This window comes from Hippocampus zosterae, chromosome 5 (assembly GCF_025434085.1).
Source record: "Hippocampus zosterae strain Florida chromosome 5, ASM2543408v3, whole genome shotgun sequence".
Taxonomy (NCBI): Eukaryota; Metazoa; Chordata; class Actinopteri; order Syngnathiformes; family Syngnathidae; genus Hippocampus; species Hippocampus zosterae.
This window is the reverse complement of record NC_067455.1, coordinates 23,393,972-23,409,874: the sequence shown is the minus strand read 5'-3', so window position 1 is coordinate 23,409,874 and position 15,903 is coordinate 23,393,972. Positions and strand designations below refer to the sequence as shown.

General features: G+C 41.2%; 1 protein-coding gene across 4 annotated transcripts in view; it reads right to left on the bottom strand.

The window, feature by feature from the left end:
• mroh1 (maestro heat-like repeat family member 1) overlaps window positions 1-15,903 on the bottom strand; it is a 38,364-nt gene that overhangs the window by 12,574 nt on the left and 9,887 nt on the right. For 3 of the 4 annotated variants that reach the window (XR_007962302.1, XM_052064587.1, XM_052064588.1), the window contains exons 10-27: window positions 13,563-13,641; window positions 13,202-13,315; window positions 12,248-12,321; window positions 12,056-12,178; window positions 10,775-10,882; window positions 10,523-10,667; window positions 10,257-10,297; window positions 9,913-10,054; window positions 9,688-9,740; window positions 6,486-6,593; window positions 6,291-6,410; window positions 5,702-5,824; window positions 5,476-5,622; window positions 5,116-5,142; window positions 3,321-3,443; window positions 1,884-1,963; window positions 1,507-1,651; window positions 1,060-1,155 (exon numbers count right to left, since the gene is read on the bottom strand). Coding sequence is in view for 3 of the 4 variants with exons in the window: in XM_052064587.1 (XP_051920547.1) it covers window positions 1,060-1,155; window positions 1,507-1,651; window positions 1,884-1,963; window positions 3,321-3,443; window positions 5,116-5,142; window positions 5,476-5,622; window positions 5,702-5,824; window positions 6,291-6,410; window positions 6,486-6,593; window positions 9,688-9,740; window positions 9,913-10,054; window positions 10,257-10,297; window positions 10,523-10,667; window positions 10,775-10,882; window positions 12,056-12,178; window positions 12,248-12,321; window positions 13,202-13,315; window positions 13,563-13,641 (1,848 nt within the window). In the remaining variant the exon portion in view is untranslated. The remainder of the gene's footprint in view (window positions 1-1,059; window positions 1,156-1,506; window positions 1,652-1,883; window positions 1,964-3,320; window positions 3,444-5,115; window positions 5,143-5,475; window positions 5,623-5,701; window positions 5,825-6,290; window positions 6,411-6,485; window positions 6,594-9,687; window positions 9,741-9,912; window positions 10,055-10,256; window positions 10,298-10,522; window positions 10,668-10,774; window positions 10,883-12,055; window positions 12,179-12,247; window positions 12,322-13,201; window positions 13,316-13,562; window positions 13,642-15,903) is intronic. The other variant, XM_052064589.1, reaches the window with a different exon arrangement.

Below are 15,903 nucleotides of genomic sequence, written 5' to 3'. Positions count from 1 at the left end.
CACAACTGTTACAAAACTCACCTTTGGTTGTGTATTAAACTTGTACACATGTATTCATTAATTAATACATGTAATAATAATAATAATAAATGTGATATATTTTATCCACCTCAGGAGTATTTTGGTAAACATCCCATTAAAGGATGCATTACAAACATGACAAATTTGGGAATTAATCAAATTTGAAGCATTTATGAGCTTAACTTGTCTCAAACCTCACATTTAGAAACAGTAAAAATCTTGTGGAACTTATACCCAGAGAAAAGCGGTGACAATATATAATGCAATGTTTAGTTGAGTACCCCGAGTGATTTGTCATAGACTGTATTTCCATTTACAAGAAAGAAACAAATACAATAACCAATGCCAGTCAGGTGTATTGCTTTTAAATGAGTGACAGTCAGCTTTTCAGCTCACAGTAAGTTCACCCCCCACCCCATGCCAAATAAGGCACTGTAGTTTATACTACGGTAACTGATATTTCATTCTACAATTTCCTTTTTTTATTCTGTGTCAATTTCCTCTGGCTTTTGCTCAAGGAAATGTTTAATTCAAGAGAATTGATGCAGTGTAATTTTAGCAGTTCAGAGTTGTTGTGTATTATTTTACCATCAGGCTTTTGTATTGTATTTAGTCACAATGTACCTCAAGAAACTACAGTGTATGTGGAGACCATGATTTCTATCCGGTCGGTTTGTTTTGTGTTCAGTGGCTTTATTACAAATGAATGTTTTATAGAATAAAACCTAGGGTGGTTTTTCCACATAGCTTGCGCATGAAAGTGAAGACTAGTATCGCGATTGGCTCACAAGGATTTTTTTTTTAAGACAAAATCATTGGAAATGATGGTGCACAAATGAGGACAGCCCTAATGAATGTCAGTGGACTACATATGTCTAACGATGTGAAGTGACATTTCGGAACATATATAGAGCACTGAATATACAACGTTTATTATGAGCACAGTAAGTCAGTAATTCACGATCATGACTATTGCTATTGCTACAAAGTAACAAAATACAAGAAAATCTACATGGGGTAGAAAAATAAGAGGCCTACCTTGAATACACTCTGTAAACTATCAGGCGCGGGATCCTTACCAAGCACACTGCTCAGTAACTCATGAAGTGAAGACAACGTGTCTTTGTACAAGGCCTGCACACAAGATGTGTTGGTTTGGCTAACAATATAGCGTGATAAAAATGTAGTACATGTGCAAGGTTGTATCTTAAGCCTCCATCCCACTGAGCGGCGAACAAATGTGAGTGTTCCGAAGGCAGCAAAAGTTCCGTTCCCGTCAAGGTGTGTTCAAAGTCACAAATGTTCACCTGTACTTTTCTTATCACAAGAGACAACATCAAAACTGTTGGCGACCATCTGGTGAGTGTTTTGCGAACATTTGCGACCTTGAACGAACCTTGATGGACTCTTGACATATACCCACATTTTTTAACTACCTATGCCAAGTGGGATACAAGCTTTAATGAGAAATTGTGCTGAGTTCACCTTTCTTTGTTTGGGGTCTAGTATTTCTTCTTCTTTTGTTATTTTCTCTGGAGTGTGCGGCTCAGGTGGAAGAGAAAACACACTGTTCACACACACCTTCAGCAAATCAAAGGTCTCATTCTCACTCAGTGCAGGGTCGAGAGGCCTGAAGCACTAAAAGGTCAAAGGATAAAACACTGGGGAAATGAAATGAGTGTCACATCAGAAAGTAATAACATCAATTTCACAGGTTTGTTTTCTTCAGTTTGCCAAGATCCGCTGTCAATAGACCTTTGTTGGAGAAAAATGTTTGTTTGTTTGTTTGTTTGTTTCAGAGACTAAACATCAATAGCTAGTCTACTTCAACTGTGAGAATCCTGAGGAACATAGCAGGATACATCAGGTTGGCACAAGTGCTCATGACCAGGTGGCGCACTGGAGTCCGAAGCGCATCAGCAGGTTCTGCCTTAATAAAATCCTGTCCAAGAAAACAAATCAGAGAAGAATTAGTCAACCAATAAAAGTGACAATGTATTGTTGTACTTGTTGTTTGTTGATTAGCAGCATCACCCCAAAGTTATACTAGCAAACATTTGGGGCAGGGTCAATGTGCATAGTAAAAACCACTAAAGGTGACATTAGTGAAAATGTACTTCCACTGCTTTTATAAATTGACCGTATCAAGTATGAAATTAAACAACCAATTTTATGTGAGCTCCTCGTTTGTTATCAAGCAATTCTTTCTGATTTTGTCCCCATTGTTACTTCACACCCAGCTAAATAATTCCCACTCAATTAAATCTTGAATTTAAACTAACACGCATGTATTTGGAATACAGTACGGTGTCAAGAGTACCTGTCGGACAACCACGCAAACTAGGAGAGAGCATGCAACATCCAGGAGGTAGGACTAAGCAGAGTAGACGATCAGGCACACGGCGCGCAAATCATACAAAGACAAAGGACTTTGTGGACTGGTGCCAGCAGAATCTCCTCCAGATCAACCCTAGGAAAACTAAGGAGTTGGTTGTGGATTTCTGCAGGAAAAAGTCCTCACCAGCACGATGAACATCCAGGGTATGGACATAGAGAGGGTGACCTCCTACAAGTACCTTGGTGTTCTTCTGAATGACAAACTGGACTGGTCTACAAACACGGAAACCCTGATTAGGACAGAGCCGACTCTTCCTACTCAGGAAACTGAGGTCTTTTGGGGTTCAGGGGTCACTCCTTAAGACATTCTATAACTCGGTGGTGGCCTCGGCCATCCATTATGGTCAGGCCTGCTGCTGCTCAGGCAGCATCTCAGCCCGGGACAGAAAGAGACTGGAGCGACTGGTCAGGAAGGCCAGTTCTGTCCTGGGTTGCTCCCTTGACACTCTGGAGGAGGTGGGCAACAGAAGGATGCTAACTAAGCTAAAAGCTATGATGGCCAGTCCCTCCCACACCCTCCAGCCCGCCCTGACAGCACTTGGTAGCTCCTTCAGCCAGAGACTGTTACACCCGCGCTGCAAGAAGGAGAGATACCGACGCTCGTTCCTACCGACTGCTGTCAGGCTGATGAATAAAAAATAACAATCATAATAATAATAATAATAATTAAATGATGTGAAGGAAAATTGTAAATAGTACTGCGATTTATCCATTTGTGTTCATATTGTATTTAATTGAAAGATGTTTGTTGTTTTTTTTTTCTCTTTCTCCTTTCTTCTTTCTACATACATTCTTGCTGCTGGAGGCTGTAAATTTCCCCAGTGTGGGACGAATAAAGGATATCTTATCTTATATGCTTCATTATTTGCTTTATGAAGCAAATTAAAGTGCTGTTCACTCACCTGGATAAGAGCAATGAGTTCTTGTTTGCGGGAGAAGACATAGCCTTGTTTCTTTACACACTCACTGATGGCTTTGGCAACAAGGCCAACACTCTGGATCAAACTTAGTTTCATTGTCAAATCCTACGATTTGGCCACACACACAAACACACAATTACGGGCACAGAAAACGTAGGACACAAAAGAGAGTAAGGTGAAAGGACAGAAACATCACAAGATTTTATTTACAGGCTCAAAAGCCACAGTTCTGAAGAATGTTCACCGCCGCCAGTAGCATATTTTAGAAACAAAGTAAAAGTAAATGCCAGAATCAGGAGCAACATAAACAATCTAGCATTAAGATTGAGCCACCGTTATTGTAGATGAAAAGCTTGAATCAGCGTTGAGAGGAGGTTAGTTAAACAGCCACGAACATTCTATGGTCTAGAACAGGGGTCCCCAACCGCCGGGCCGCTGACCGGTACCGGTCCGCAGGTCATTTGGTACCGGGCCGCACAGAAAGAACTTGCCTTAATTTCGTTTTATTTATTTCGGAATATGAAAGATGTTTTATTTTGAAAAATGACCGGATTCTCCGTTACATCAGTCTCTGTCACGCTTGACACGCGTCAAACCACGGTTCAGCGTCACGTGCCCGATTACACTAAAAAAAGACTAAAAAATGAGTTAAAAAAAACGGCTGGAGATCGCAAATGACGGTGGCCTTAAAAGGACGTTCGAGACAACTGGATTAAAGTTATGGCTTAATATTCTGAGATCGCCACAATAGCACTGTTGCCATTTCCGACATGCTACCTATGTGAGGCAGGGGTTTTCTGCAGCAACAGCGACTAAAACAAAATTACGAAGTAGACTGGACATAAAACACACTTGAAGTGTCATTGTCTCCTATTACCACGAGATGGGACCGTCGGGTTGCAGAAAATCAAGCTTGAGGCTGTGGCGAGTCATCATTTTCATGCACTTTGAATTTGCATTGTATTGTATTTTGAAGGCATTGCCCATTACAATCGTGATCAGAGTGTTACGGCCAGATTGCTGCTCCTTGTGTTTATTGTTATTATATTTCGAAAACGCCACAGTTTTCATGCAGCTCATACCATATTATTTTGTTGTATTATTTCCGCCACAACTTAATGCCGGTCACTGAAAATATTGTCTGACATAAACCGGTCCGTGGAGCAAAAAAGGTTGGGGACCCCTGGTCTAGAAAGTGACAGACCTGATTGAAGCTGAGAACAAGCGGTTAGGAGTAAAAAACAAAATGAAACGTAGCGTGCTCAGCATTCATGGAGCAGTCCCCAAAATCTAATCAGAACTTTAGATATTGAAATGAATTTTAATTTGAAAACAAACATTGTTGAAAACAAAGCAATTACAAGCAATAATGTTCTTGTTCATTAATCGTGATCCATGAATGATGCAAGAAGTTCGTCCAAAATGTTTTGTACATGATTGTTCTGTTCACTTTTATGAGCAACAGAGAAAGACTTTAAAAGCAAACCATAAAGCATTTTATGCATAAAAAAATACTCCATCATAGTGGCAATACCACTGACAAAATGATACCCTTAGAGTGGAGAAGTTGAAAATGTAAGGTTGTTAAAAAAAGTTGGCTTCAAACGAAAATGCTTTATGCAACAAACTTATTTATGACTTTTAAGCTTTAGGCAAAATTTCAAAGACAGCACCACTGCAAATGTATCCACCAGAAAAAGGGAAAAGACCAGGAAAGTAAGAAAGTTAACTTTGAAGTAATGACATCAATTTAGCCCCTCTATCCCTGTGACAATACCTTTGTCTCTACTTTAATCCCAAGAACCTGTATGAAATAGAGGTATTATAGTTACAAGGCCAAATATAAATATTAAGGTTGAAACCCAAGATTAGAAACAAAAACGGCTGCAACATACAAACTAAATTTGTAAGATTTTGCTACTGTTGAAAAAAATAATGGTAAGATATTGATTATGGAGGAAAAAAAATAAAACTTTCACTGAGATATGTTGATTTAAACCTATGCCTTTTTAATTAATCTATGTTGAATGCTCTGCATTATAAATGATTCAACATACTTCAAAAAAAATCTGAGAATACAGACTAAATTTAAAAAAAATGTTTCTTCCATTGTGTATCACCACAGTGTTTGTATTACCTTTGTGTTGAAGTTTTTACTGATGCAGCGAAGAATGTCTTGATCAATGCGATTGAGGATCTTTTCTGGAGGAGCGTTCATGGCTACTTGACCGTAACACAAGATCAAAGTACTTTTTACCTTCTCTGTCTCAACCTCATTTCGATCCTAAGGAGACAGAGAAATTGAGGATCAACTGATTACGTCAAATGATGAGAAATGGATGGAAGGATGGAATATCTTTTACTTTGAGCAGGTTGAAGATACTTGGGGATTTCTTGAATGCATCAGACTTTCCAAACTCGTCAAGCTTGGCCAGAGTTCCTTCTAAATGACTTTTGGCACACAAGCCAATGCCCAGAGCCACACCCTGCCAAATGAGGAAACCAAATTACTTATGTTCAATTTATTCAAATCCAGTACTATTTTGTCAAACTTATGGGAAAGATTCAAATTAAAATCTTCTACTTTCCTGCTCGTAAACTACTAAATATATCTATCCACCCGCATTTATTGAGAAGGAACAGTTAATTTCTCAGTTGTAGTCATTTTCAAAATGTGATTGTTTTTTGTGCCAGTTTTTTAATGTGCTACTTACTCAAATATTACAATGTTTACTGAAGATGAACTTTCACATTATAAAATAGATAACCATTAAATACAGTGTTTATTAATATTCAATATTGGCAAGCACCCATCGAGCTGTCATTTCACTTCAGTGCTTCAACCCCACAAACGTTGGAATTATTTGAGATATGAACTCAAAGTTTAAGTCAAGTCAGTTGCTCTCGGCAAATCCAGCTCATGAGAATGTAATAACATAAAATTTACAGTACCTCTCTTTCAACAGCATCATTGTGTCGTGCTATGAGGAGGATATCCTGCAATTGTTTTTTAACAAAGTCCTTGTTAAAAGAATGCTGAAGGGTCACTCCAATACACTGATACAGGAAGCTCTGTCAAGGAAAGAACATTTAAAAATATTACTTCATGTTGCAATGGGTTCAGCCTTTAAGGAAGTAGACGTGTACCTTCTCGTCCAAAGCATTGTTATAGGTGGAAAGAAAACTTGTTGCTTCTGCTGCAAACTGGCAGACCCACTTGTCATCTTCAACAGCCACCAATGTTTTAGCCAGGAGCTGGAGACATACCCATTATGGTGAAATTGCATTTCCTTCAAACGTAAAACTTTGATAAAAGATATAAACGAACAATCATCATGAATCTGAGTGCAAAACCATATCACTGGCATCAGGTGGAATCCTTACATCACCAAAAATATCATTTTTCACACCGTTTCGTCAAAGCGTGTAAGCCATTTTTGAGACTTCAGATTGAAGTCCATCCATCCATTCATTCTCTACCGCTTATCTGGGATGGGGTCACGGGAGCAGCAGCTTCAGCAGGGATGTCCAGAATTCTCTCCCCACAGGCACTTCTTCCAGCTCTTCCCCGGGGATCACACAGCCGGCCAGGAAACATCATCTCTTCAGTGTTCTGGGTCATCCCCGTGGACATGCGCGGAACATATGCTTGAACCACCTCATCTGGCTCCTCTCAATGTGGAAGAGCAACGGCGCGTCTCTGAGCCCCTCCCGGATGACCGAGCTTCTCATCTTATTCAAAGGGAGAGCCCGGACACTCTGCAGAAGAAAATCCTTTTGGCCGCTCGCATTTCGTTCTTTTGGTCACAACCCACAGCTCGTGACTATAGGTGAGGGGAGGAACGTAGATCGACTGATAAATCAAGAGCTTCGTCATGACCGACCGAGACAGAGTACACTGCACTTATCTGCCTGTCAAAGTCCCGCTCCATCCTGCAATTACTCAAACAAGTGAACAAGACCACAAGATACTTAAAACTCCTGCACTTGAGGCAAGGCGTCATCCGCGATCCGGAGAGGGCAGGCACTCCACCCTTTTGCTACTCTGACAATGGTCTCAGATTTGGGGGTGCCGACTTTCATCTCAAACACTCTGCACTTGGCTGCAAACCGATTCAGTGAGAGTTGGAGATCGTAGCTTGAAGAAGCCAACAGCACCACATCATCAGCAAAAAGCAGAGATGCAATACTGAGGCCACCAAACCGGACCAACTCAATGCCTCTGCTTGCACCTCGAAATTCTGTCCATAAAAGGATATGAACAAAATTGATGACAAAGGGCAGCCTTTGTGGAGTACAACTCTCACTAGAAATTAATCCGGCATACTGCCGCCAATGCAAACCAAACTCTGACATCGGGGGTATTGGGACCAAAAGGCCTGATCAGGGGTTTGGTTCCTCATACTCCCAAAGCACCCACCACAGAACTCAGAGATAAATAGTCTATTCAAGGCCACAAATCACATGTAGACTGGTTGGACTGAATCCTATGCATCCTCAAGGACCCTGTAGACTGTGTAGAGCTGGTCAGCTGCTCTGCGGCTGGGAAGAAAACCCTGTTCCGCCTGAATCTTCAGAGATTCGACTTTCCAATTGACTTTCCCCTCCACCTCCCCTAAATAGATCGGTAGGCTGAGGAGTGTGATCCCTCTGTAGTCGAAAACACACCCTCTCTTAAAAAAAAATTTTAATAAGCGACCACCGCCTTGATCTGCAAATCCAGAGGCACTGTCCCTGGTGTCCATGTGATGTTGCACAGATGTGTTGAGCAGGACCGTCCCACAACATCCAGAGCCTTCAGGAACTCCAGACAGATCTCATCCATCCACGGGGTTTCACTACCAAGGAGCTTTTTAACCACATCTATGACTTGATTCACAGTGATAGAAGAAGAATTTCCCCCACACTCGAGTTTTTGCCTCGGTAAGCACCGAAGCAGTGTTCTGCCACCCGGTACCAGTCAACTACCTCAGGAGTCCCCAAGGCTTGATAAGCATCACTGACTGCCTGTGCCCACCAGTGGGTTGGGGGATTCACGCCACAACAGGCACCGACCACTTTTGGCCCACAACTCCAATCGTCTGTCTCAACAATAGTCACAGAGCAGGATGCATTTGGACTCAATGTTCCCGGTCTCCTTAGGGGGTGGGAGTTAAAACACTTTCTGACGGGATTCTGACAGAAGGCAAACCCTCACAATAGGTTTGTTCTGCCAGGTGGGGCGGCATAGTCCTCCACCATCAGAGCAAACTCAGCACCAGGTGGTGACCAGTTAACAGCGTCGGCACTCTCTTAAACCGATTGTCCAAAACATGGCCACAAATCCGGTGGCACGACCACAAAGTCAATCATCAAACTGCGGCCAAGGGATTTCTGTCATCGAGTGCACATGGTGTTCTGTTTGTTATGGACAATCTGACGACCACAGAAGTCCAATAACAAAACACCATTCGGGTTCTGACTGGGTGAAGCCATTCATTCCTCCCAGTCACGCCCATCCAGGTCTCACTGTCATTGCCCATGTTGAGCATTAAAGTCGCCCAGTAGAATGAGGGAGTCCCCAGAGGATGTGCTCTCCAGCACACCCTGCAAGGACTCCTCAAATGGTGGGTACTCTGAGCTGCTGCTTGGTGTATTGGCACAAACAACAGTCAGGACCTGGCCACTCACCCCAAAGGTGTAGGAAAGCTACCCTCTCATCCACCGGGTCGAAAGCCCATGCACAGGCACTGAGCCGGGGGGCAATGAGTATGTTCAAATTTTGACAGAGGATTCCGCCTCACAGTGACGATATTCTAAATTACACGTTAATTAAATCATTCACTCCCAAAGACGTTTTTTAAACGTCTTTTCAGACTTGGTCCAGAATTGGCTGGTACTGAATGAGTTATGGTTATCCAGTTCAAAAGGAAACAATGGTTATACCTCAGACTGTAGGATATTAGTAAAGTCATACCTCGGTTTTTGACCATAATCCATTCCAGAAGGCTGTTCGAAAACCGATTTGCTCGAAAACCGAAACCACACTCTTAAAAAAAAAAAATAATAATAATAATAATAATCTTTCTTGAACACGTCTGCTTACAGTGGAACGCTACACGAGGAAGTGTCACGTTCTCGTCTACCCGAGGAAGCGTCACTTCGTTGTGTAAGGAAGGTGAGAGGAATCAAGTGGTGCATTCAAGTGCGCTCAGTTTGGTCGAGAACAGATTTTCGGTCGTAATTCAAGGCATAAAAAACTCAATTTTTGGTCGAAAACCGATTTGGTCGACAACAGAGTCGTTCGAAAACCGAGGTTTGACTGTAATTAATTTACTGAAGTGTACATAATCTTACTTCAAAAACCCACCTGCAAAAGATTTTCATTCCAGCTTTTCTTATCAAGGTCCTCTGCAGTTGTCTCTGAAAAAGGACAAGAAACACAAACATTTGAGTTTGACAGATAATGCCATAAAAAAATACTACTAATAATGTTTTTTTAAAACAAACAGTCTTCTTTAAGCTTGCTTTATTTAACGATTACTTTCATGCAGTAGTAGATCTTTTTTTTTTTTTAAATCAGGAAACATCTTACCTTCCAGTACTGTCAAAAGAGGAGGGATCTCTTGGTCCCAAACAGCCTCTGTGTTGCGGTGAATGTTAACAGAGAGGATTTGTAGGAGGGAGAGTGATGGAGCTCCATGACCTCTGCTATTGTATGGAAATGCTGCATTGACCTGGAATGAGGCAACATCAAACATAGATAGGTATGTTGAATAGAAGCTACATACACATTTATTTTCAGAATCAGGACTAAATGTTACTCCGTTAAAACCCTATTAAGTCCGAGTGGATATTAAGGGATTTGATATCAACTAACTAAAAGCACTTTGTACTTTAGATTTCCCATTTGTGTGATCATACGGAGCGTGTACTTACTAGCAGTTTGATCATCAGTGTTTGAGGCGAAGGAAGATTGACTACAAGAGGAAAAAAAACATTTAACTTGCTATTATGTACAAAAAAATGACCAAATCCAGATATGTAATAGAGAGTGTTAAGTTAGTAAGATTAATCACTCATGAAGACATTTTTAAATATGCCTAAGAGTGTGGTGAATTGCTCACTGTATTCTTCTATATTAGGGTTTAGATTACACATCCCATACTGTACATATTAACAAAGATAGTTCATGTTGCACCTACCTTCCTGTGAAAAGTCTATCTTGAAGGTGGGTTCCTTGTTGTCTTTCTTTTTATTGCCAAGTACAATCAGACTCTTACACAGTGGAGTGGTGGCATTGCTGTACTGTTGTGGGGTAAGGTAGTAGAGCAGCTTTGGCCAAAGCACCTAAAACAACATTGTCAAGAAAATGAATATATGAGTTACCTGGTCAAAAAATCAGTACTTATAATAGACACGTACAAGTACAATTGAGTGATTGGTACTTAACATACATCAGCCAAACGTCCAACAGTTGTTGTCAGTAGATGAAGAGTGTTGTCACACATTGTCCTCAGTGACTCGTTTGTTACCTCTTCTGGATCTGCAGGTTTCTGTCCATGCTGTAGGAAGACAAGCACAAACAGAATTACAGTCAGAAAAGACAAATACTTGTTTAGTTAATCTTCATTGAATCATGAATTTGTGTCCCCCGATCAGAACCCAAGCAGTGTTCTGGTACTGGACTTCTGTGCTCGTCACAGACTGTCCAAAATGGACACCCTGTTCAAATATAAGGGTGTCCATATGTGCACATGGCTCGACCACACCATTAGCCGCAGATCGCTGATCGCCTTTGTGGTTGTGGGGCAAGATGCCAGTCCAAACTGGCAGACCCAAACGTATTGTGAGGGTTTACTAGGAAGGTCTGACAGAATCCGCCGACAAAAAGAGTTTCAACTCCCACCTCCGTCAAAACTTCATCCACATCCCGGGGAGGTGGCGGACATTGAGTCCAAAGGGGTGTACACACGGCAAGATTTGCTCCGGTGCGACGCCCGTGCTGCGCCAGTAGAGCACCTTTTCTCTATATAAACAGCGTGTCGGCCATCAGTCAGGTTTTGGAACTCAGCACATACACAAGACGTTCCGCATCAAAAGGCGTCCTGTCCATTTTGGAGAAAATTTAAGACTTTTAATGCCGCCTTATAGTCGTGAAAATACGGTACATCTAGATGTAAATACTGTACCATGAAATAAAAGTTGGACTTTTGAACATGCGTCTCATATTTATCTTTTGATGTGAAACCGAAATGTCTTAACTATACAGCAAAAACAAAGGAATTGACCTTGTTGTATAAAAAATAACAATCATAATAATAATAATAATTAAATGATGTGAAGGAAAATTGTAAATAGTACTGCGATTTATCCATTTGTATTCATATTGTATTTAATTGAAAGATGTTTGTTGTTTTTTTTTCTCTTTCTCCTTTCTTCTTTCTACATACATTCTTGCTGCTGGAGGCTGTAAATTTCCCCAGTGTGGGACGAATAAAGGATATCTTATCTTATCTTATCTTATCTTATCTTATCTTATCCAGATGTAAATACCATGAAATAAAGGCTAGAAGTCTGAACTTTCATCTGACATTCATCATTTCATCTGAAACCCAAGTAACGAACAAAAGCCAAATTAACTGACCAGGCCAGGCCAATGCTTGTGGAGGGGACTGTGCATATATAGGAAATATTTAAATGTGTCTCAGATTCATTAAAAAAATAATAATTAATACCTGATATGTGTCCGATAATGCACAGTGTTGCACTATGAATCGCACCAGTAACTCGCCTCCATCCAACTCCAAGTAACCATGGTGGGCCATTGCACTGATAACCTGGACCACACGCTTCTTAACCTAAATCCAGAGACAGAGTTCATGGTTGTCTAGATGACAATCAGTATTCTGAATCTAAACATGTGTTACCTTGTTACTGTGGTCAGCCATTGGTTGCCTAATGCTGGCTAGAATCAGAAGCTTCTTACTCTCCATCATGGATGCTGCAACACATTTACACTAGTATCAGATTATCACATAAACAAACAGTGAAGTTGTACAAGAAGTGTAGTACACTTCCATCCATTCATCCATCTAGTTTATACACAGTCTTTATCTCATTACGGTCACATTTGAGATGGAGCCGATCTCAGCTGACTTTGAGCAGGCACACCAGAGACCTGTTGCCAAAAGATCAGAGTGCAACAACCTCTCACACCAACATCCACACCTATGCACAATTTAGAGTCTTCACTTAACTCAACATGCAGGTTTTTATAATGTGAGCAGAAGCAGAGAATATGCAAAACTCCACACAAGAGAGACTGACTTGTGATTTGAACTCAGAACCTTTTGACGGTGAGGCGGACATACACCCATGAGAACCACACCACTGAGTTGTCACAGGAAACTGTTAAACACATACTCCATCCATCCATCCATTTTCCGAACCGCTTGATCCTCACTAGGGTCGCGGGGGGTGCTGGAGCCTATCCCAGCCGTCTTCGGGCAATAGGCTGGGGACACCCTGAATCAGTTGCCAGCCAATCGCAGGGCACACAGAGACGAACAACCAACCACGCTCACACTTACACCTAGGGACAATTTAGAGTGTTCAATCAGCCTGCCACGCATGTTTTTGGAATGTGGGAGGAAACCGGAGTACCCGGAGAAAACCCACACAGGCCCAGGGAGAACATGCAAACTCCACACAGGGAGGCCGGAGCTGGAATCGAACCCGGAACCTCTGTACTGTGAAGCCGACGTGCTAACCACTGGACTACCGGGTCACCCTTAAACGCATACTAAACTTTAAAAATGCTCCTCCCAAATAAGAAATATGAACGGGATCAGTGAGGGATAAAAAATGGTGGATTTGCTCACTGCTCGAGTTGATGAGGTGACGCAGGACAGCCAGGGAGCCAAACCTACTCCGTTCATTGCTGTTCTCAAGCCTCTGAAGAACAAACATGACCACTCGGTCAGGGAAGGCGTTTGCTAGAATAGAAGATGTAGGTCAAAAGATATTCAAGCATCAAAATCCACAAACTGTGACCAAAATATTATAAAGATAAGATTTTAAAAGAGTGGACAAATTTACCAAGAGTGAAAATCGTCAAGAGTGAAAATTGGTTATACAAAGGCTCAATTCATATGATTATACTCAAAATGACATGTCTGACGCCAATCACAGGTGGATCTCATTATTGTTCTTGTGTAAAAATAAAGGAAAACGTTTTGCTACCTAGCAGACTGAAGCAACGAAGAACCTCATTGTGGTTCTTGACTGTAGGAGGGTTATTGTAATCGGCGGAGGTGGACACCTGCGGGGAGAAAAACACTTTCACACAAACTGTAAAACTGTAAAAGTTAAAAAGGCACTACCAATCACAAAACAGGGGATAAAGGATAAAGACCTAGGATTGTTAATTGTCAACATCAACGCTCAAAATAAGTGGATTTGCATCGCAGTTTGCGAGTCAAAATATTTTGCACCTCAATCACTAACACTCAAAACTATAAATGGCCGTTTATAGTACAATCGCATGAATGACAATTTTTTTGCAAATAAATAAATCTCAAATTGACGGGAGGACGGTATTATAAAGGGGACTTAATAAGAAACAAGTGTGTTTCACATTGTTAGATGTTCACCAGTACCAAGACCAAGGGTGTCCAACCAGTCCATCGCGTTTGACTAGTCGAGGGGTGTAGAGCTGGGATCTGAAACTCGCGGCCCGGAGGGCGCTAGTTTGAGGCCCCCACCTTGATACGAAAGTTTAATGTTTATGTGGCCGGCGCGAGTTAGATAAGGATGCTATATGTGTTAGCACTACCTCAGTGCTAAATAGTTACCGGTAGATCTGTCTGATTCGAAGGCAGACAGCTTAGGAGCACCCGGATAATAGCAGCAACCTGACTGTGCCCACGCTGCCTCGCACCAGCTTGAATTCACATGTAAACCACAGATTTGAACAACCCGCTGCTGCTGAATACACATTTCAACAGATAAACAAGACGCCAGTGTGGCTATCACCGGAGCCAGGTGCTCCGAGGCACCAGACCTCATGTTACACACGCACAAGAACGGGGAAAATGAGTGCTAAAACGCTAACACTGAGCTAGCACTATTCCATACACCTAAGCGAAGTTTTATGTCTATGTGTACGTGTTAGCGTTAGCTCCATGCAAGCCACGAGCAGAACCTTTCAAACTTTAAATTAATATTAAATCGCCAACCACAAATACTTTGTGTTTACATGGTTTCTGACCTTCAACCAATCAGTAATTGTGCCATGCTTCACGTCATATGCAGGCGCATGATCTGAATTACCAGAAGTTGTCAGCGGTCAGAAGTCTGCAATTGCAGCGAGCGATCAGAGGTGTTGCGATACAGTAATCCCTCGCTAAATCGCGCTTCATTTATCGCGGCTTATGTATGTCACGTTTTTTTCCCAAAGAACTGTATTCAGAAAAAAAACAGCAAATAAATCAGGGGTTTTGTACATGTGTGTACTGTATATACATGTCATTCACATTTTACGGTACGGATTTTATGGTATATGGCAAAAATGTGGGACTGTATATGGCAAAATGCAGAGCTGCCAAACGCCACGGAAATCATTGATCACTAATTTGTGCACCTGTAATGCGCCGTGATTGTTCCGAATATTGAATAAATAAATAAATCTGCATGGCCAGTGTGTTAGACTGTCTTTGCACCAAAATTGACGCATTTTATTGGGATATGCGTATTGTGTGTCGATGGTCAAGTCAAGTCAAGTCAACAGTATTTATAGAGCACTTTCAAACAGCCATCATGATGTTGCAGATGGTCGTGCAGTTCATATTAGTTCTCCTTACTACTAACTATACCTTCTGAATCAATGCATGGGTCACAGTTCGCGTATGACAGTCTGTTTGTGATGTCACCGGGGAGTCATTTGGGGCCCAACATATACACAAGTAATGGCCCACGATGACCACCACCTTACTCTAAGGCCACTTTGTTCTGCTTTTGACATCAGTTGCTATTACCTGACAGCACAAGTTAACCTAATTATATTACCATCGAATACTTAATTTTATTACTTATCTTATTATATTCCTGTAATTCATTAATATTTCGCATCAAACAAAACAGAAAATTATCTGACTGACCGAGTTTAATCGTCCTTCAAATCCTTCTTGAAGATTATTATCGAACAAATGAACCATCTAAACAGTTTTACTGTAGTTGATGAGAACATTACCGGTAATCAACATTTACTGTAGTTTACCATTTCTACTGTTTGCTCTCGAGTTTTCTTCTTTTTTAACCATGAAAACTTTCAAAACTTCTACTAGTGCAAAGAATAAAACTCAAACTCACAGCCATGAACCTACGATATGATTGTGTTGCATTCTAAAACGCTAGTTCCTCAAGTTGAGTTTAACAACAGAATATTCTGTAGGATATTTGAATACTAAAATATTCTATAGCTGCAGCTCTGCATTCAACCTCCTCGTTATAATTTCGTAGTTGTATTGGTCAATAAAACCCTACGGTTAACAAACGGAAAATTGCTCCTCAATATTAGTAAGTT